General features: G+C 38.0%; 1 protein-coding gene across 3 annotated transcripts in view; it reads right to left on the bottom strand.

Annotated features, from left to right (window-relative positions):
- Window positions 1-2,858: 2,858 nt before the first annotated feature.
- Window positions 2,859-21,674, bottom strand: part of cep192 (centrosomal protein 192) — a 101,809-nt gene continuing 82,993 nt past the window's right edge. For all 3 annotated transcript variants that reach the window (XM_059022705.1, XM_059022707.1, XM_059022706.1), the window contains 14 exons: window positions 21,022-21,143; window positions 19,274-19,383; window positions 18,594-18,753; window positions 17,220-17,401; window positions 15,324-15,447; window positions 14,596-14,701; window positions 12,425-12,629; window positions 12,055-12,134; window positions 7,393-7,488; window positions 6,604-6,723; window positions 6,277-6,395; window positions 5,966-6,092; window positions 5,314-5,372; window positions 2,859-3,653 (listed from right to left, as the gene is read on the bottom strand). In XM_059022705.1, coding sequence (XP_058878688.1) covers window positions 3,521-3,653; window positions 5,314-5,372; window positions 5,966-6,092; window positions 6,277-6,395; window positions 6,604-6,723; window positions 7,393-7,488; window positions 12,055-12,134; window positions 12,425-12,629; window positions 14,596-14,701; window positions 15,324-15,447; window positions 17,220-17,401; window positions 18,594-18,753; window positions 19,274-19,383; window positions 21,022-21,143 — 1,743 coding nt within the window. In that variant the 3' untranslated portion in view covers window positions 2,859-3,520. The remainder of the gene's footprint in view (window positions 3,654-5,313; window positions 5,373-5,965; window positions 6,093-6,276; window positions 6,396-6,603; window positions 6,724-7,392; window positions 7,489-12,054; window positions 12,135-12,424; window positions 12,630-14,595; window positions 14,702-15,323; window positions 15,448-17,219; window positions 17,402-18,593; window positions 18,754-19,273; window positions 19,384-21,021; window positions 21,144-21,674) is intronic.

Genomic DNA, 21,674 nt, shown 5'->3' with positions numbered 1-21,674 from the left:
CAAGGTTATAATAACCCAACGTTCCCTTTCAAGTAGGGAATATTAACCATTACAAAATGGGTGAGTATACCCAAGCTGTCGCGGAACATGGCATACAACCCAATTTACAAGCTTGGACAGACACTGCTTAGACAGAGCCTGTCCCTGAGACATAGCCCCGCAGCAAACAAACAGCTGTTCCGACCAGCTCTTAGTCCTCTCCACATAGTATGCCAACGCCCGCACTGGGCAAAGCATATGGAGCTGGCAATCTTGGTCAGATTGGAAAGGAGGGGGATGAAAAGCCTCCAATTCCACTGACTGATTAATGTGGAAAACCAAGATGGTCTTCGGCAGGAAAGCTGGTTAGTACGAAGGGTGACCTTCGCTCCGGCCTCTGAAAAAATTAGACAAGCTTTTGAGGTTGAAAATGCTTGCATTTCACTCACCCGCTTAGCAGAAGTGATGGCAAGAAAACTGTCTTGAAAGGCAGGAATTTGAGCTCAGCTGAATGCATGGGCTCAAATGGAGGTTTTGTTAGTGCATTAAGCACTACATTTAACCTCCAGCGAGGAATTAAAACCTTCACCGGTGGCCTAAGCTGCCGGGTGCCTTTCAAAAATTGCTCCGCCAGGAAATGAGCTCCTGGGGAGACTGAATCAATTTTTACATGGCATACCGAAATGGCTGCCAAATAGACCTTTAGAGTAGAAGGAGATTTCCCTTCATCAAAAAGGTCTTGTAAAAATTACAGTATAACTGCCATAGGGCATGTTGTGGGTTCAAACCCACGAGACAAGCACCACGTTTAGAACACGCCCTACTTGTACCCATATTGGTAACAAGTGGAGGCTGCCCTGGCATCTTGCAGGGTGTCAATCACCCTGTTCGATAACCCCCGAGGGCTCAAATGTAGCCGTTCAGGGGCCAAACCCAGAGCTGCAGGCTCGATAGGTTGGCGTGCTACAGAGTGCCCTGCACCTGACTGAGCAGGTCGCGTCGCATCGGCAGTTCCCACGGATGGCCATTCCGCAGCTGCATCAGGGAGGAGAACCAGACTCTCCTGGGCCAGTAAGGGTCTATTAGGAACACCCTGGCCCGTTCTTGTCTGATCTTCTCCAGACACAACGGGAGCAGCGCAAGCGGTGGAAACGCATACAGCAGATGTGCTGGCCACAGGTTTGCCAGTGTGTGTATCCCCAGAGGTCCCCCTTCTCCCTTTATGGGTCGAATCCTGAGAGGCAAATAGGTCTACTTCTGCCCTTGTGTGTGTTGGGATTGATTGAGGCATCTTTGTAGCACCGGTATTTCTATTTTCTACTAATATTATACACACACACACACACACACACACACACACACACACACACACACACACACACACACACACACACACACACAGTATTACTTCGAATTAACGCCGACCTCTAATTAACGCCTCATTCAGAGATCAGCTTTTTAATAGACGCCGCTCTCAATAAAAGAAACGTAAAAGGTATTTTTTTTTTCTACCCCTGCAAAAAAAATAAAGAAACGTGCAACTCTGCCTATGTACATGACACCCCCGAAAAGACTGCAAGCTCAATCCAGCATGTAATACAAACTAATGTACACCCACCTTAGTAAGCAAATGTTATTTTATAGTACAGTCCCGACAGACAACCCAAGATGAACTACTTCCAGCACAGCAGTCCTTCACGTCCCTTTCTTTCCCAGCAGAGTTCAGTGCCAACACAGCAGGGGATAAAACAAGGGCTGTCTATTTACCTCGTCGTCAGCTTGGATGGTGAAAAACTCAAAAGGAACTTTACTCTAAGCGCTATTCAAAAGCTGGCTGAAGATATCTTGTTGTAGGGGGTTTAGTTTTGTTTTTTATAAAAAAAAAAAAAACTTGCTTACTATCTATGAGAAGATTTAGTTTCGGTTTCTCTTAGAGAAATTACAAACAAACAGGTAAATTACAGTGAGAAAAAAAAAAAATAACCAAGTAGGCTATATTTTAGTTAACAAAAATAAAACAGGATATTCAGAGACAAAAAAAACTGCATTACACTCAACTACCGTTCTCTCTCCTCTTCTTGTCCTGCTCCATAGCAACCAATATACTCCTGAATCGCTGGTACAGTACTCCCATGACCTCTCAACTCCCACCTAATAGGCTTTCGTTAACTGTCAGCAAATGTACCCCAAAACACACAAGAGTATAATGCTGCAGATCGGAGCCTCTCATGGCGCAGTTTCCAAAATGCCTTAAATCATTTAATAAAATATTGTAGTGTTTGTAAAGCATAGTATTATTAATAAAGGCCGCCCTCGTATAAATCTGCACCCTCGTTTAAGGGCCACAATCATTTTTATCAATTTAAAATAAACGCAGTGGCGCCAAACTGAAGTAATACGGTGTGTGTGTATATATATATATATATATATATATATATATTTTATATATACACACACATATATACACACACACATACATTATATATATCTATATATATATCTATATATATATATCTATATATATATATATCATACATACACACACACACACACACACACACACACACACACACACCACTTAAAAGCGCTAACAATAGGTATATAGACAAGAAAGACACACTTATCTGTCTCAGGAGTAATCAGCACGGCTGAAAAAAGAAAAGGGCGACGATTGTATGTAGGGATCGCTGCTGTTTTATGGTTGCGGGGCGGAGCCTCAGCAGCGCCACCCTGCTCTAGGGAGAATCTTTGGTATAGAATTTTCAGTTCCGGTGTCTTAAAGGGAAACACCCATTTTGTAATGGTTAATATTCCCTACTTGAAAGGGAACTGCTAATACTATTTAAATATGTAGACAAATACCATTGGCTGAACATTCATAACAATTCAAAAGGTTTTTATTTTAACAAAGTTCACTTTAAAATAAATACATCCTACATTAGGAAAAATACAATAGCAAAAATACAAAGCTTGTGCAAAATATAATTCCCTCCATTTCAACAAGGTGCATTATATTTTTGCTTAGTCGTGAAGCGTAAAATAAGCATGATTGTTATGCAAATGACCAATTCTTCCCAAAACAATTTATTCTTAAATCACCAAGTTATGGGATTCTGAAAATATATATAAAAAAAACCTTTAGATTTTTATTTAGAAAATTTTGTAAGTTTTGTATGAAGTTACAAAATATATCAACACAGCTTAAATGGCTATGTAAAATAACAAAGCCTAGTAAAAGCCACTTTACTGAAATGGTGCATCAACAAATACTAACCCTAAACAAGCTTGCTATTTATTTTTAAATATACTATTCCAGAAACCCAGGATTTGTGCATTTCCAGCCTTAGATTATCAAAAGGCCACTTTGATAATCTAGGGCTATATATACAGAACAGGGTTTTTTTTTTTTTTGTTGGTTAAATGTCTGTTTATTTGTTATTGTACGTATAACCTTCTTCAATGTCAACAACAGACAAAGACTGAAAGTGTCATCAGGCAATCAGTCAAAAACAAAACAAAAAAATAGGTACATAATACTGATTTACTCCACAGCTTCACCAGCAAGTTGAATAGTGAGACTTCCGTAAGCGTCGGTCTGTATGAGCAACAACGCCTCGAACTTCCCTGCTGCGTCTGGTCTGAACTGAACTGGCAGGTTGATATAATGCTGGGTCCTGGAGAACAGAAAATGGCAAGGTTAGATGCAACAGACAAAGGTGACACATTCATGTGGCCACATACAGGCATTAACCCTTTGCGGTCCATTTATTCAGCGCATCTCAGGTGCGTCAGGTCCAATTTATTTTCATGCGCTGTTTAAAAGTATTTTTTCACAGTAAAACAGGTTTAAAAGGCACTGCATATCAACAGGACACTCAGTACTGCATCACCAGCCCCGCCCCACCCCTTGTTCGCTATATTTTTCACATACCTCTTAATAGTACATACCGTTAAATCATCTCCTGATCACTCGTTTTAATCACCAAAATCCTCAATAATGCGATCCAAGTCATTATTTTATTACTATAACATTGAATGGTTTGCTCGTCTTTTTCCGGAGAAAAAACGACTAGAGATCTGTTTTTTACGTCTTTTTGATGATGTCGGACAGTGTCCGACATCGGACCGGAAAGGGTTAAATATGGTACTAGCACTATAGAACACTTTTTAAATTCACCAACTGTTGAGGGAAACCATGACCTATATTTCAATGACAGATAAAAACAGCTTGTTTCACAGACCCTGGTTATCACTAAATCTTGGACTACCTAATGTTACATTAGGTAACATGTCCAAAATGGGTGTTAATCTATGACAAACCAGTGGAACTACAGATCTATAGAATGTAATGCTTTTAAAATAAATAAATAAATAAATAAATAAATACATAAAGTTTTCAGGAACTATGAACACCTTTCATGAATTTAATGTACAGAGCAGTTCCCTTGCTTTGCTACAACTGCTCAAAGGAAACTATGTAGGCTTAAATGAGGTCCCAAAATTTGTAGCATAGGATGTGATTAGGAAAGAAAATCCAGTTAAAAACTTGTTGCCAGGATAAATGGGCTTCAGTCAAAATTAAAGTTTGGTAAACAAAAAGAACACATGTAAAATAAGGGTCCTGTCAAAGTTAACTACCATGGAAAAATCAGTTTTGTATTATTACAGCTCCTCCTTTTTTCTTGTTTGCATGTGGCTTATACTTGAACCTGGAATTTGCAGACATTTCAAAAGGCAACACTAAGTAAAAGTTGCTGCTGTTTTCAAAATCTCCAGCTGAGCTGTAGCCGAGTTTCACTTCCATGGTTTTGCGGCAATTAGGCCATGTGACCAAACATCTACGTTAATACTGACAATGCTTAAACAATAAAAAAGAAATACATTTTAAAAAGGTGACTGCACATTTAATTTGAAATAAAAGCTATTTTGTAATGCAATTTCACACCTGGTGATATATTTTTGGCACTTAGTTTGGTTTTTGGGTCAACATGGCTGAAAAGATCTTACATTTGGACATCAGATGGCTAACTTGATTTACTTTGAATAAATAAAGAACTTCACACTATATGAAAGTGAAAATTTCAGTTATTGCTGTTAGTTCATCACACAGCATGCAATAACCATTTTCATACAGTCCAGCAATAGTCATGCTATCGCACTGAATATGAGCTCTGAACTATCAGAAATTAGCTACATGACTAGAATTTGACTATATCAGTTTTAGATATGCTCCCTACAACCAATGTGTACAAAATCAGCATTACACAATCATGTATTCGTTTGTAACCTTTTTTCTAAAGTTTATCCGACAGTGCTTGACATGACACAACTCACCTTAAAGAGTATTTGGAATGCTTGATGTGGAATGGTTCTTTTGGGCTTACAAACTTCAGCTGCAATTCAATTAGAAAAGCTTAGCATCAATCCATGCAAGCAAATTACAGCTGTTAAACCTCAACTGAGCAAAACTACTAAGTCAATGTTCACACAATGACAAGCAAAACTTAAGTTTAAAATAAAAATGAGCACACACTGTTAGTGGATTAGCAGAAAGGCATCTTTACTGTGGTATACTTCCTTAACTCCAAAATATAAATGCTTAACTTTTCCAACAGAATGATATGCCCATTATAAGTGGTTGTATCTGGTTCTATCATGTAGATATTCTTGTAAAAATCAAAATGTTGCAACACCATTCATTTAAAAGTCATATTGAGGCCTGTCCTAATTTGTACCAAAAAGTTGAGCAATGACATTTAGACCAGGGTTGAGTGATAGTTTAGAAAGTTGTTTCTAGTGAACAGACACCACTAAAAAGTATGGGTATCATTGGAATTGTGGTCGACAAAATATGTTGGTTGCATATCCCCAGGTTATTAGTTATAAAAAATAGACCTATATCAAGTATGACAAGCAGATAAGCTTCCATATGTAGCCCTGTAAGAATGCAACACACCTACACAAGCCGTACAAATTCTGTACTTACCATATGAGTCGCAAAAGTATTGTTGCGTACATTCACTTTTAAGGTACTGGATCCTCCAACACGAGTGTAAGGGAATGTATATGAATCCTGTGGTGCAAACACACCCCTCTGAGTTCCCTCATCCTGACTGTAAGAGATTGAATAACTTATTTGAAACAAATACAATTTACTGGTTGATCGTGGCAGAAGAATTCAAATATGCAGTCTACTTTTCAGATACTTGTATTGCATATGAATGGATAGACCCCAAAACAAGACGACGGTCCGGTCACCTCTTTCCACATTGGGTTGCTTGTTTAAAAACTACTAACCTGGCCTTGACAGCAGATGCATCAGAGCCGGGTATCTTTCTAGCTTTAGCTGCTGCTTCTATTCTCACCAAAGTCGACGAAGAGTCTTTTATATCCACCACACCACCAGCCTTTCTTCCCTGAGAAAATGATTCACAATTTTTTTATTTATTTAAAAAAAAAAAAACAGGTTTATACGACTACATTTCAAAACAATATTTTAATTTTTTTCTAGGAAAAAAAAGCTGCATTCTGTACAAAGGATACCAGGACAGTTATAACCAAAACAATCAACTATGTCATAACTGTGCATCAAAATAATCTCATTGAGAAATCTAGAGTACCTACCGTCCCACAAAGCTGAAAGCGTATTTTGTGTTTCATATGTGCATCTGTTATTGGATGGCACTCTAGATCCCAAAACTGAGCATAATCTCCTCCGCCTCGAGGCAAAAAACTTATTGCCACCTATGGGAAAGCAATGTATTAATGTCAATGCAGACTAACAAAATTAACTAGAGGAAGCAAAACATTTTCTGGTCAGGCTTGTATTAAATATTTGCCTGTCCCTTAGTAAAATTAATAAATACTCTTAATTTCAAATTATGTAAATCATCATATGTAAAATAGTACAGGAGTTAAATACATTTCAGAAATTAGCAATGCAATTAATTTCACCCAACAGCAAAAAAGGCCAGTATCTGTTGCACCATTCACTTTTACAAAGTTAGAGCCATTGACTGACAAAGAAACTGAGGACTGATGCAAGGAAACTGTCTCTTTGTTGCAAGAACAGTTCTGACAAAAGTTAAGATCAGTGAATTTGGATTTCTGTTTATTTTCACTATTTGATAATAAAATGATTAAAACAGCAATAAAAAAGAAAGATGCTTTGAAGGAGTAATGAAGTTTAAACATGTTTTCCATTTGAGAAACTTGAGCTGTGATGTTTTCCCAAATTTCATTTTCACTGACTCTCTTGAAGCATATTTCCTCGACTGATCAACGTAGGTTAAAAAGTCTAAAAGCATCAAAACTAAAAATTTACTTCATGCTGCTTAAAGCTTTAACTACTTCAAATTATATCAGTAACATTTCATTTTACAGAATACTTCCAAGGAACAAAGTGCAAATTACCTTTATTTTTCCATGGGCTTCTAGTGTACCAGACACACGAGAACATCTAAAAGCAGTATAAGTGGCTCTGTACACATCTCCACTGTCATCCACCCCCTAAGGAAATGCAAATACACGTTTTCACATTACATGATGAAACAATGTCCACCTGATATGTAAAATAGGGCTTGAAGTTTTCGGTTTTAACCGGTAACCGAAAAAAAACCACCCCTGAAGGCATATTTATAATTTTTTTTTTTAAACCGATAGAACCTGGGTTTTGGCAATATTAAAAAAAACGTCAAATTGTTCACTACTTTCTTTCTACATAAAGAAAACATTTTTTGAAAATACTCATTAGTGTATAATACAATATACTCATTAGTGACTTGACTGCGGTGGGCTGAAGAATTTTTAATATTGATAAGTCTTATTTTTGTTGTGTTTTACCTTTATTGATTTTTAATGGATTTTAATTGGAATGTTTAATAAAAGGGTCAAAAAAGTCTCTCTCGTATTTCTTTTAAAACATGTTTCGTCAAAAGCAAGACTTTTTTTTTTAACATCCTTTTTGTTAATGTCTATTTAAAAAACACACCTGGTTTTGATATTACAAGATACACATTAATCAATAATTCAAATCAATTATATAGCGCCTTTCATAGTGGACCACCATCACAAGCGCTTTACAAGATACAGTAAAAAAAGAAAAGACTGCGCAATAAATTAAATACGAGTCTAGGGTGTAAAAATAATTCTAAAACATTGTGGAATGCGAGAGAAAAAATAAAGTTGCAACAACACAACAGATATATCAGGCTTAAAGAGCATAGAAAGCAATAGAGAACAAGTAGGTCTTGAGAGTTGAAAGCGAGCGACGGTAGAAGCATCACGCACCAAAGCCATGAAGCTAAACAAGCGTTCTAGTGTGGTGCACTTCGGAGGACCTCAGCTTGTGGGCAGGGACATAGCAGGTCAGCAGGTTAAGGAGGTACTCAGGACATGTGTGATGAAAGGCATTGTAGGGGAGTTTTGAAAGTAATCCATTCTGAACTAGCTGCAGGTCGGTTTATGGCAAGTGCTGGGAGACACCAAGGGTTTGTACACTGGGGGAACACAGCAGCAGACAGTTTCCGAGGTTCAGGGTAGCTATATTGAGATTAAGTTGAGTTTTAGATCCTAGAAGGAGTTCAGATTTTCTAGTGTTCAGCTGAAGAAAATGGGCAGACATCCTGGCCTCGATGTCTTGAATGCAAGTCGAGAGCCGGACCATGGCAGAGGGGCTTCCAGGGTTTTAAGTAGAGCTGTCACCAGCATATGAGTGAAACATGAGACTGTGTTGGCAGATGAGGTGACCCAAGAAGCATGTAGATATTGGGGGACACCACAAGTAACCGGATTTGCGACACCACTGCATCCAGCATAGAAAACAGACTGCATGTGTTCGGATAGGTAAGAGGACATCCAGGAGAGACAGGTTCCAGAGATCTCAGCATACTTCTGAAGGTAATCAAGAAGAATGCTATGATCTATGGTATCAAGTGGCTGTTAGGTCAAGGAGGACAAGCACAGAGGGAGCATCAGCATCAGCATTAAGCAGGAGATCATTTACAATCCAGAGCAGAGCGGTTTCAATACAGTGATGTGGCTGGATGTGAGATTGCAGAGATTCAAGCAGATTGTTATCCGTGAGATGTTTCATCAGCTGACTGGCTACAGCCCTTTCAAGGGCTTTGGAGAGAAAAGGGAGATTGAAGATGGAACAGAAATTAGATAAGACAGCCGGGTCGAGGGAGGGTTTATTGAGTACCGGAGTAACTCGGGCAAGTTTAAAGGGCAGCAGGAACCGAACCCGAGTCCAGGGACAGGTTGAGAGTGTGCATGAAGAAACACGTTCTGAGAGTTTCAGAGGATTCAGCAGATTCTTGGGATGGAAGGAAATAACAGTATCAGTAGTGCAGGAAGGAGCAGGAAGATTAATATTAGCAATGATTAAGAAATGGTCAGACAGATATGAGACGGAGAGATTGGAGAGGTCAAGACCCCTGGTGATGAGCAGATCCAGGGTGTGTCCTCAGGTGTGAGTGGGGACATGGACAGATTGAGAGAGCCCAAGACAGTCCAGGAGTGTGTTGAAGTCGGCCACTAAGGGGGGGGGGCAAGTCAACATGAATGCTGAAGTCACCTAGGAGTAGGATTGTGTCAGTAGAATTGTAGACGAGGGAGAGGAATTCCAAAAACTCAGCAATAAAAGCCGAGTTATTCTTCGGTGGATGGTAGATAACAGCAAGGGTGAGGGGAGCTTGATGGTGAGATGCTCAAATGAAGAAAATGCTGGCAAAGAATGATGTGAGGAAGCGAGCACAGAATTTTCAATAACAGTAGTGCCCCCACCTCAGCCAGTGAGGTGAGGTTTATCAAAAAGGGAATAACCATTTGGGGTGGCTAGATGCAGTGAGTGCATGTCATTTACAGAGTGCCAGGTTTCAGCTAGACTGAGAAGATAAAGATTGGTATCAGTTATAAGTTCACTGAGAAGCAGAGATTTGTTTGTCGGAGAATGACAATTGAAAAAGGAGACTTTCAAAATTTGTAGCAGGCAGCGTAGGGGGAGAAGGAGTTAGTAATGGTATCTGCAGCACGTACGTACCAGTGTTCATTCTAGGAGAGGAGAAAGAATGAGCATGCTTTGTCTAGGGGATCCAGATGTTAGGTATCGGAGTGGGAATGAGGCCTCTAACCATTGGGAGAGATTTGGAAGGACAACTGCCCTTGGACGTGTGGCCCTTCAACTGGCTGGCGTTCTAAGACACTGTTTGTCCATTTACACTGTCCTGCAGGTCTAGAGATGGTCCAGTTTACACGCTATCAAAATTCACTTCAATCTACCACAGCTCTGAACACTTTAGAAAATTACTTTCTTCAAACCAGCTGATGTAGTTACATCAGCAAACAAGCATTCAAATTTACTTGCCAATCGTTATTTTGTTCCTTCTAACTGCAAACAGCAACAGAATCCACATACTAAGCAGGTCAGTTGCTTGAATCAACATTAAACTATTCGAAGGATCATTTTACATTTACACTGTTGACAGGTACTGTTAAGCAATTCAATGATATAACGGCAGTTCTGGAAAGATTTAATAAACCAATCTGTGCACCTCATGGATGACAAGTCGCTTTTGAAAAGACTGAATAAACCATTTTAGTTTGAGTTTGATTCAAAGTTTCAAGTTATCGGGTTATAAAACAGTACTGTATCCGTTGTAAACAAATCGCTATTGGTTGTTATTTTAAGCGAAGTTCTTATTCCTTTAGCCGGAGCATTTACAATGGAAAAAAAAAAAATCTGTTTCACCACAAGGTGTTCCCTTAGGCAAAGTGTTCCCTTAGGTGGTGTTTCTATATGCACAGACTACTGTATTCACCTCTATGTTTGGTCTTTTGTTCACCAAGCTTTCAAACCTGAGCTGCAGTAACACAACTGCAAGATTGTAATCTGTCTGCAACCAGCTGAGTTATTGATATATGCTATTTCTTCACCACATTCCAACACACAATTCTGTTCGTGGTCAGTACATGGGCAGTAATGGGGCGTAAAATGAAATCTGTTACTTCTCAAAATGCATCTAGAGTGCTACATTGCCTGAATCCTAAAATGTGGACATCCTCAATTTAACACAGTAAGAAAGTTTGTACAAGTATTGGTGAAACATACATGCAATTTATTATACTAACAAAAAATTGATGCAGTTCAGTGTTTTTTTTTTTTTTTTCTTTTTTTTTTAATAACTGAAAACCGATTTTGCAGAATAATAAAAACCAAACTGAACAAAACATTTTTAGTCATGAAATGTTATATTAAAATTGTCCTACTCTGGTACCTTTCTTTAGCTACAGTCTTGTAGGAGATTACACTCAAAAGCACTTTATATTTATATGGCAGTAACACACACCTACGTAGAAGGACCAAGGGGTAATTCTGACCCTCATTGTATTCTTGCCTTTGAAAATGGCAACATAAGTTTTGGAAAAGCTAAAACATATAAGACAGTGATTTAGATGGCGCATTTCCTCTAGTGATTCTGGCAGAATTTCTAGCAATGGGAATAAAGACAACTAGTACATGCATGTGCATCAAAAGGACTTGAAACATATTGAAAAAGTACAACTCTTGAATGGAAAGCTATACTGTGCCTATCTGATCAGTGACAAATTATTCTCCAGTTTCTTAGTCTTATTTTGACTTCCTATTCCCCCAATGATAGTTATAGTTGAATGTAAAAGAGTAAAATACACAATGATTTGGTAAGTGTACATGTTTGTTTTAAATAATCTGTACACTATTTCTCGATCCTAAAATAATACATTTTCTGAAGAGGCAAGGTCACTCGTAGAAAATGACACTATCAAATGATAATGGTGTCTTCAATCACACCACTGGCAACTATCACAGATAAATGCAGTAGGTGTCATTTTGACCCCTCAGTCCTTCTAGGTAGGCAGACTGTTTTAGTTGTTCTGATAAATAAAATACTGTTGGATTACAACAAGGTGGTGTATTCAGCCATTTGTTGCAACCTGTAAAGCATGGATGTAGTTCTGTAACCCTAAAACATATTTCTAATAAAACAACAACCTTTCAATTGTCATTAATAGTTTTTGTTAAAATAAGAGTGTTACCTTAACATATGGAGGTGCAAATGATGACAAATACCATCTGACTTCCCCTTCACCATTGTTTTCCACTTCCAGGTGTGACTCTGTAGAAACCAGTTAGCATGTAAGAATAGTGAATTAGGTAAGGACTGCTACTGAGTGCACTTGTATCTGTAGATCTAAGTAGGTGACTATCCTTCAGTGTCCATGTATTATCTACCTCCACAGCATGTACAGAATAGAACATTTTTCATTAACTGATGTATGCCATTGTAGAGTGGCTCCCAAGACATAGCATTCAATAGATCTGGGGTCAATACCATGAGGAACTGCAGACTGTCACAGTGTGTGGATTAACTTCTTGTGACAAATATTTAAATACAATCAAGCATACCTGAGCTTGCACCAGAAGTCGTTGTCGGGAATATCAGAGTTTTGTTCTTGATTTCAACATTTGTAGAAGGAGGTTTTGGGAATGGTTTTGCCATTTGAAGGATTGGGGTCTCTGGTTGTGCAGGAAGAACACTGAGCTGCTTTGTTGATGAAGCTGTAGCAGACACCTCAGGAGCAATGTCTGCTAGAATTTGCACTTTAATAAACTAAAAAAGAGAATGTAAGTAATTACAGTTCCACAGTCCTCACAAAGCATCCTCCATGTCACTGCATTTTGCATTCACTTAGAGCTAAAGCAAAGGTTACATTAGTATTATTCAACAAATACTAATATTCACTACTTGCACACTCCCACACTGTTTGCCTTAGATTGATCACCAAATCCAATTGTTGGGTGTCGCTTTAGAAGCAAGTTAGTTGCTACCATATTCAACTGCTTAATTACAACTTCCCAAGTCACTTGTTTGTTGCCTCATTCTTCTGAATGGTTAATCTATATAGCTGAACTCAGCATGTTTATTTTAGATATTTTGCAAGTTGTGTATGGAATTGGTGACTGCTCCTTTAACTGTGTACAGCTGCAACACAGGACACAGCATGCTGCAGCTCGCATGTTCAGTGTTAGTGAAGTCCTGATCTGAGAGAATGTAACATAGATAGCTCTTATGTTTACATGCTACTGTTTTTTTTCTTCCGTAAAAGTTTGTTTCAATGAATTTGTTCTTTTATGTACGATACACACCACAGCAAGCATTCATATATTTTAGGGAAATTGCAGTTGTTTATTGCAAATCACTACACTTCCTAATTACAGTCCCAAGAATTTGTGTGTTCTGCTTTCACCGTTAGTAAAAATGGTTAGTTTGAGAAATAAACTCCCTTTTGCCCAGCAACCGCTGCCCTAATTTAGTACAAAAAACACACACCATTTACTGTTTTTCATTATGGCAACGTCTTAAAATTAATGTTCCTGCTTCTATGGCTGAAGAGATATTAGCTCCTCATCCAACCAGGGTAGCTGCTGTGCAATTAAATCTTCCTGAAACTCCAGTGTGGAGTAGAGGTTAGGGCTCTGTACTCTTGACCGGAGGGTCGTGGGTTCAATCCCCGGTGGGAACACTGCTGCTGTACCCTTGAGCAAGGTACTTTACTTAGATTGCTCCAGTAAAAGCCCAACTGTATAAATGGGTAATTGTATGTAAAAAATAATGTGATATCTTGTAACAATTGTAAGTCGCCCTGGATAAGGAAGTCTGCTAAGAAATAAATAATAATAATAATAAACCTATTATATCTAGGATAGATGCGGCTGCTAAAGAAGATGCAACAGACGCAATATATATATATATATATATATATATATATATATATATATATATATATATATATATATATATATAATGTTTGTTTTGACTCAACTATATAAAGCACCCCATGATTTGACTGGCGAAAGACCATATTTGTTTATTAGAGTTCAGTTTTTCAGCTTGGTATAGTAACCTTTTCACTTCTGTTTTTTTGTTTAATAATTGACATTTGCCTTCATTATAACAATTCTTTATTTAGTTAGTTTGTGAAGCACATTTTGTACTCACACATGTTTAATTACCATTACAAATGTTGCATGAAACTGGGGTTACCCTATTCTGCTGGTATTAAATCTGATCGAATACAAATGCCTGGAAATCCAGGAGGTGCTGTATTGTTACCGTCCTCCTCGCACTTCAGTTTAAAACATGTGATATGCAAGCTTTTTTCCACCCCCATTACAGGCCAACGTTATAGCGCATTCATAAATACCGACATGTTTTTCAAGGGAGAGGCAGCATTTATATTACAGGCGTCGATCCCCAAAAATACAGTTGCTAAATTATTTTATTTTAGTTGCATTGGCAACCACTTTAGGTCAGTTTGAAGCCCTGTATATGAAATAATTGGGGGAAAAAAATTAAATGTAGTACTTTTTAAATGGAGAAAATGACATTTTTGAAAAAGAAGCTCATGAGGGAAATAGTCACCCAACATATAGCACCATGGTATATATCATACCTGTATTGCTAAAAGTTAAAGAAATCTATGGAGGATCTCTGATGTGCAACAATGATGGATGCGAGACGGGGAATAAACAAAAGATTAACAAACCACAGTTTATGTCTACACAGCATACTATACCTTCTGTTGATTATCACTCTGTATGTATATTTGCCCACTCCAGGGCAAAAGGGAAGGTTTGGTAGCAAGCGATGGATTGGGGCTGACTAGAATTTGTAAATGGCTCCTATTAAAAGTAAAAATAAAAACATAATTGCATTAATACAATACTAAAGCAGATCCACTTGCTTTTAGGTTTATTCCAGTCCAGGACTCGGTTATAGACCCATAAGCCATAAAAATAAAAAAAAACCTGCCTTTGAACCGTATGATACTAAGAGAAACTAATCAAATTTGTCAATGTTATTAAATAATCCCTTGGAGAATGAAATTTAAAATGAATGTGGTTTCTTTCTGCTGTTTGAATCCGCTTCTTTCATTTCTGGTGGAGGTATGTTTGCAGCTCAGGGCTGGGTTGCACCAGCTATGCGCAAGTTTGTCAGCAAGTTAACACTTAAAGCTTTCACTAAGTTCTTAGTAGTTACTCGTTAGTTGATAACTAAGCGCTGTCCTATTTTCAGTTGCACCACACATACTTAAAAGGCAGAACTTACTGTGAATGAGACATTGTATTATATTTACTTATTCTTTTTTGGTTTTTTATTTTTATTTTGCTTTCCCAGCCATTTTTAGTGGCATCTTAGTGGCAGCCTTTGTGTTGTATAAATAGGTTTCACAAAGTGAGGACTTTATACTGATCTTTATAATACCCATTTAATTACATAAGCTATCACTAGATATGTACATACTGTGGTTCAATAATTCCATGCTGAGGTGTGATCGTTAAGCAATGAGCAGGCCAAGACAGCTCGAAGTTAAGCCCTCTGGTAGAATGGTTCAGGATCTTTACATGCCCAGTGTCAGCAGCACCATCTGCAAGAATTAACATTTAGTACAAGGAAATGATTGCACCACCCCCTCCTCAAAAAAAAAAAAAAAAAAAAAAAAAAAAAAAAGTAAATCAAATAAATCTGTTCAAATTATTTGACCTAAAAACACTGGCCAGAATGATACTGTAGGGCCCTATGAAATCCACATTAACGAAAACAGACGAAATCAAAATAGTAACGCAGAATCCAGTGCTGTACCAAAAAAAAAAAAAAGAAAGGAAAAATGTGACACTTGATATGTGCATGCATTTTGTACAGTACATTCTACATTGCTAAGAGGATGCACAGACCATAGATATTCTATATACAAAGACACTCAACTCTTCCTTTACTTAAGCCACACTGCACGCACAGGGTTATGGGATATAGAGAGAGCTTGGGAGAAATTTTTCTATTGATAGTCATTGCAGCAGTGTCAAATTATGCATCAAAACTTAACTAAAAATTTCACTTTTTCCCCCCAAAGGTCTCAAATAAAAACGGTAGCAAATTATGACAGTACGTAATTATGAAAATTGCTATTTTCTGAGCACAGTCCTGTGTTGTGGTGTATGTGCAGAAATACAGAGTAACGGCACAGCCAGCACAGATATTCCACTACTTGCACAGCATTCGGAAGGTTAAAGCGGAACAGACTTTTTTGGTTATGTGCTTTATTAAATTTATAAAATAAACATTTTACAGGTTTTCAAGAATAAAAACCATACGGATGGGGATGCCTATTTCAATGACCCGTTTACTTTCGTCCCACAATTGTTAGGCTACTTAATTGTTATCACTATATCAAAAAATTAGGATTTAAAACAGAAACACAGAAATACTTTTTTTTTTTAAATGGGGAAAAAAAAAAATCTGAAAACACAAAAATGTAACGGATTTCATAGGGCCCTAATAATCTATATAGTGTTCTGCATTTCTAGTTTATTCAGAATTCTAAAGGATTTATTATTTTTTAAACCAAACTTTTTTTTTTTTTTTTTTTTTTTTTTAAATTGATTTATACCCAATTTAGTCTAGTATTAAATATTTTCCTGGTACTATTTTTTAGGAAATACACTATTTTGATTAAAATGCTGTTTTATTTTGACTCCGACATTGTAATAAGCAACTCTACACTGCATCCTAGGAAACAGCACGTACGTTTAGACCGAGGATCAAATAATGTTCTCTTTTGCTTCACAAACACATTAAATCACCTGATTATTGTGGCAAGTGCTGGGCTTAAGATACTAGCTCCGTCAGCATTGCGATTGCCCAAAACGTTCACAAAGTACCAGCTAACTTGGGAAAACATGGCCTCAACTTGCACAGTTTCTGCTTCATCATACATGCCAGGGACATTATTAAATCAGAAACCAGAACTGCTTCGCATCATATTCCACATGTAAAATGTGTATATTCCTGATATTTTTTACCTATGTTTCAATTAAAAACACATTTTTACAGATTGTATCCTTATTTTAATATTTGTGTAATAAACTGTGTAATAAAAGATTCCCGGGAAAAAAATTAAGATAAAAACCAAAAATGCAGAACACTATGTATAGAACATAAGTCTGACCAAAATGATAAATAGCTAAAAACCATTGCTAGTTACATATCCTTTATACCAGGAACAACTTAAGTTTTAAAACAGAACTTTTAAAAACATTCTTGGAACAGGATTGTATTGTTCATTATAGGAGGGGAGAGGTACGTTATTTGAAGACTTCTTAAAAGTGTATTGCCCAATGTTTTAGATGGTAGAACACTCACCGATAGATGGAGCAGACAGAATTAACTGCTCCGGTTGTATACTCCAGGTCTGCTGTGGCTCCAAGGACTTGTTCAGCACTTTATCAGAGACACTCAATGTCAAAGGAGGGCCCTGGGGTCCTTTAACTGGGAGCACATCCAGAGATGCATTACTAACATGTCTATCAGGATTTCGAAGACCACTGGAAAGAAAGAACCAGTAAGTTAGTACAATTTTGGAAAAAAAACAGGCTGCTTATCCCAAGCTCTTTGAAAAGGATAATTCCCACCAAATACTGCATAATGTGACATAACTAAGGATCAGTCACACTGGTCTAAACTCAGACATTTATTAAAAGATTTTGTCCAGCTCCTTGTGTAGCTTTGTGTAGCTTACAGCATCTGCGGTCAATAGCCTTAAAAAGAAAGAGCTCTCAAACTTTGTCATAGTGAGTCTCCCTATGCTAAGAACAAAAACAATTGCACCTCCCCATTGAACTGACAATCCTATATGTTGCAATAAATTGAGTAATAAATTGAGGGCTGTGATCAATATAGTTTTAAAAAAAGGAGTATTCAACGTTATTATTTTGCCATTAACTCATTCAGCTTCCTCTGAAAAGTCACTGATTTTAGATGCTAAAGTTGGGTGCCTTGTTTCCAGATGCCGGCGTAGTTTACAGGACCACATACTGTCATTTGCCAGAACCTCACCACACACACTGCAATGACGCACTGCTGGAGTCACTCCATGTAAATCACAGTTTTAAATAAACTATCATATATTTTGCGGCTTTGCTGGAACCTCCGCTGCTGCCGTCTGTTTTGTGAGTACATTTTCCTCCCTTTGTCACAAAACAATCCATTTCTATTAAGCTTTTTCTCACTGTACGCGCTGCTGATAAGCTTGTCTTGTAGTTTACAATGAGTGATTGTGAAAAACCACCTCGCGTATGTCTGACATGTCAAACAAAAACAAAAAAGAAACCAAAACTGACACGTAGCTCGGGCCTCCACTGGCTCAATCCCTAGGGAGGCGCCCCATAGTCCGAGAACCACTGCCTTAAAGCCATTTATCCAATGGTGGTACTACATCCAATTGATTTTGTAACAAATGACTGCTTTTGCAACTTTAGTTTCCTAAAGGGATCTATGAGGCACACTAGCTTAGTTTCTGAATGTCCCTTTCAGAGCAGAGAGTTAGAAAACAGATATTCTTCAAAACTATTATTGTTAACATTGAGGGATGGTAAACAGTTTGAATGAGAATGAGTCTGACCAGGTTTTACCTTCTCTAGTTGAATTAGTGACACTGTCCAGCCATACATTACATACATTCTAGCAGCATAACATGTTTCCAGCAAGTTAATGGGCCTTTGCAGTTTTTAATTATACCTGTCCGATTCAGAGCTGTGTCTGGGAGAAAGTTGAAGTGAGTCAACATAATCACTTCCACTTGTGTCCATCTCGGAATTTCCAAAAACCAAAAGGATAACCTTATTCATGTTTCTATAAAACAGCTGATCATCATTAGGTCTCTGCGGAAGATCATACACTGCAAGAAAAACAAAATCTAAATTGTACGAAGTTTAAATATGTCACCCACAGTAAGATTTTAAAACATCAAAAACATTCAGCAAAAAAATAAGTGAAAGATTCTAACAATAATTTCTCCAAAGGAGGGATAGAAAATATTGTACAATCTATGTATACTTTATGTAACCGACAGGCTATATTTCCGTGTCCAGGTATATTACAGTTCTTACAACCACCCTGCTACGACACACCATTTTGTAAGGAACATTGTTTGTTCTGAAGGAATGTAGCTCGATTATACTGTAGTTTTATGACCAATAACAGGAACTGGTTAAAAACAATTCTAGCAAAAATTGATTGATTACATAGAAGACGTGTCAAGGTCTAGATTTCAAAATCTCCTGCAAACTAAATGTAGAGTGAATGCAAATTTTGAATGAATGTAATGTAACCAATTATGAAGGAGCAAGGTAAAGTCATGCTCCAAAAACCCAATAGCCACTGACAGATTATCCCAAAATTAATTCATTCTACATTACCTTCGGATACTTGTTCCTCTTCAAAGAACCTTTCATTGAATATTACATTTTTCAACAGGCTGTTCTTGGGGAGCATCTGCTTTCCTGCCTCAGGTTTACGTGACAATAATCTACAAAATAAAGTAATTATACCATACTTCTATAACGTTAGGTAATTATCATAACCCTTGTTCCCTGAAATAGAAATATAACCATTGCCTAATGGGTGTTTAACCTAAAAAGACCCTGAAACCTGAATAAGATGTAATTAAAGCTGGACGTAGTGCCTGTGATGCAGTCGTGCCCACCCCCAAGGGCATAAAAGGACTGTCGACACAAACAATCGTTCTTTTTCCTTGTGAGGAAGTGACTTTGAAGGTTAATGGTTACATTTCTACTTCAGGGAACCAGGGTTATGATAATAACCTAACGTTCCCTATCAAATACAAAATTTAAGCATTACTTAATAGGTATGAATACCAAAGCTGTCGCAAGGCAATATTGCAGACCAACTGGAATGCTACAAGGCTAAGCCAAAGGACCCCTTGCGCGTTATTTAGTCATTTAGCAGACACTTTTAACCAAAGCACCTTAGAGACTTGGGGGTGACCTATGCATCATAACTGCTGCAGAATAACTTGCAATAGGACCTTGGTTTTACATCTCATCCGAAGGACAGACACAGCGGGAGCATGGCAAGGGGTGGGAAGGCATACAGCAGCTGCCTCGGCCACTAGTGTGTTAAGGCATCTATTGTTAGTTGGTGAACCAGCGGGGACAATGGGTTGATTCCTGGGAGGCAAAGAGGTCTATCTCTGCTCTCCCAAACCGTTACCAAATGAGGCTCACCACCTCTGGATGAAGCCTCCATTCTGAGGCACTAGCAACTCCGCTTAAGAGGAGGTCCGCCACCCAGTTTATCACCACGTGCAGGTGTACTGCTTGCAGGGAGTGGAGGTGATCGTACCCAGAGGAACAGCTTGCAGGCTACTCAAAGGAGATGGGGGTACCTGAGGCCACCCTGTTTTATATAAGCCACCACAGTAGTGTTGTCCGTCCGGACAAGCACGTGTCTCCCTTAATTTCTGTAAAAAAAAATTCTGCAAGGCTAGAAACACTGCCTGCAGCTCCAAAATATTGATATGGAGATCCTGCCATGGAGGGGGTTCCCCATACAGTGTGGGACTAACAATACCCACGGCTGAATGCACAATACGCATAAAGTATTATTTACTATAAGCACGTAACAATAAATCACATTAAATTAGTCTAATTACACATCTGTTTGTAGATCTCTCTCGCTTTCAGGCCGGATGAAAGGAAAAATGATGACAATGTTTGTGTCAGCAGTCCTTTTATGCCCTTGGTGGGCGGGCATGACTGCGTCACAGGCACTACGTGCAGCTTTGATATATCCTATTCAGGTTCTTTAGGTTAAATGCCCATTAGGTACTGATCACATTTCATACTTGATAGGGAACTGGAGTGAGTGAGTGAGTGAGTGAGTGAGTGAGCGAGCGAGCATGTATAGACCTACATTAAACAGTATATTAATGAAATAAAATACACATGCAAAGTGTCATGAAAGAAGCCCATCATGACCTAGATTTATATAAATCACTATCGTTGTAAATAATGTCCAGCCCAAATTTCATCATAACTGAATGAGGTTCCCTAGATATTGGGTCCTCATGGTAGGTTAGGCCTGGAAAGAGTGTAAAGATTAATATAAAGAAACACTCCAAAAATAAATTAACACAGTAACTAACCTTCGGAACTGTTGCCTTGATATTTCATCACCACAGAAGAAACATATTGTAGACAAACACGACATTTTGGTTGCACACAATTCATTTTCCCTCTGGGTAGACTTGCATAAAACTGTAATCACCTGAAGAGGAAACAAGAGAACACTCCATTTGGAAACCAAGGCTCAAAAACTGAATGAAGGCAACTGTATTATAGAACTATTGATCACTATAATAAATGTTCAATAAGGAAAAAGCAGCTTCAAACAAACAAACTAATAATAATAATAAATAATAAACAAATTCTAAAGTTTTTTTGGTTTTAGCTTCACTATTTCAAGCCTGCCTACTTTTGCCTTCATCTTCATAAGTTTCTCTGGAGATCATACTTTGTTCTATTTTTAAAAAATCATCTAGCATGTTAGAAAACACATTTTGTAGTCTTAAGTGCATTCATTTAACATACAGTAAGACAAAAGCCCTGCTTGTTTACAGTGTGTGTGTGTGTGTTTGGGGGGGGGGGGGGGGGGGAATGTAAGGTTGGCAGGGATGGGATTAATTCTGTCCCTGCCAACAATCACAGGTGTGGCTATTCCACAATTAGGTACCGTAAAAAACGCTGTATAAGATCGATTTTCTAGGCATTCTTGGGGGGCCCTAAAAAAGGGGGGAGC

This window comes from Acipenser ruthenus, chromosome 4 (genome assembly GCF_902713425.1).
Source record: "Acipenser ruthenus chromosome 4, fAciRut3.2 maternal haplotype, whole genome shotgun sequence".
Classification (NCBI taxonomy): domain Eukaryota; kingdom Metazoa; phylum Chordata; class Actinopteri; order Acipenseriformes; family Acipenseridae; genus Acipenser; species Acipenser ruthenus.
This window is presented reverse-complemented; position numbering and strand designations above follow the sequence as displayed.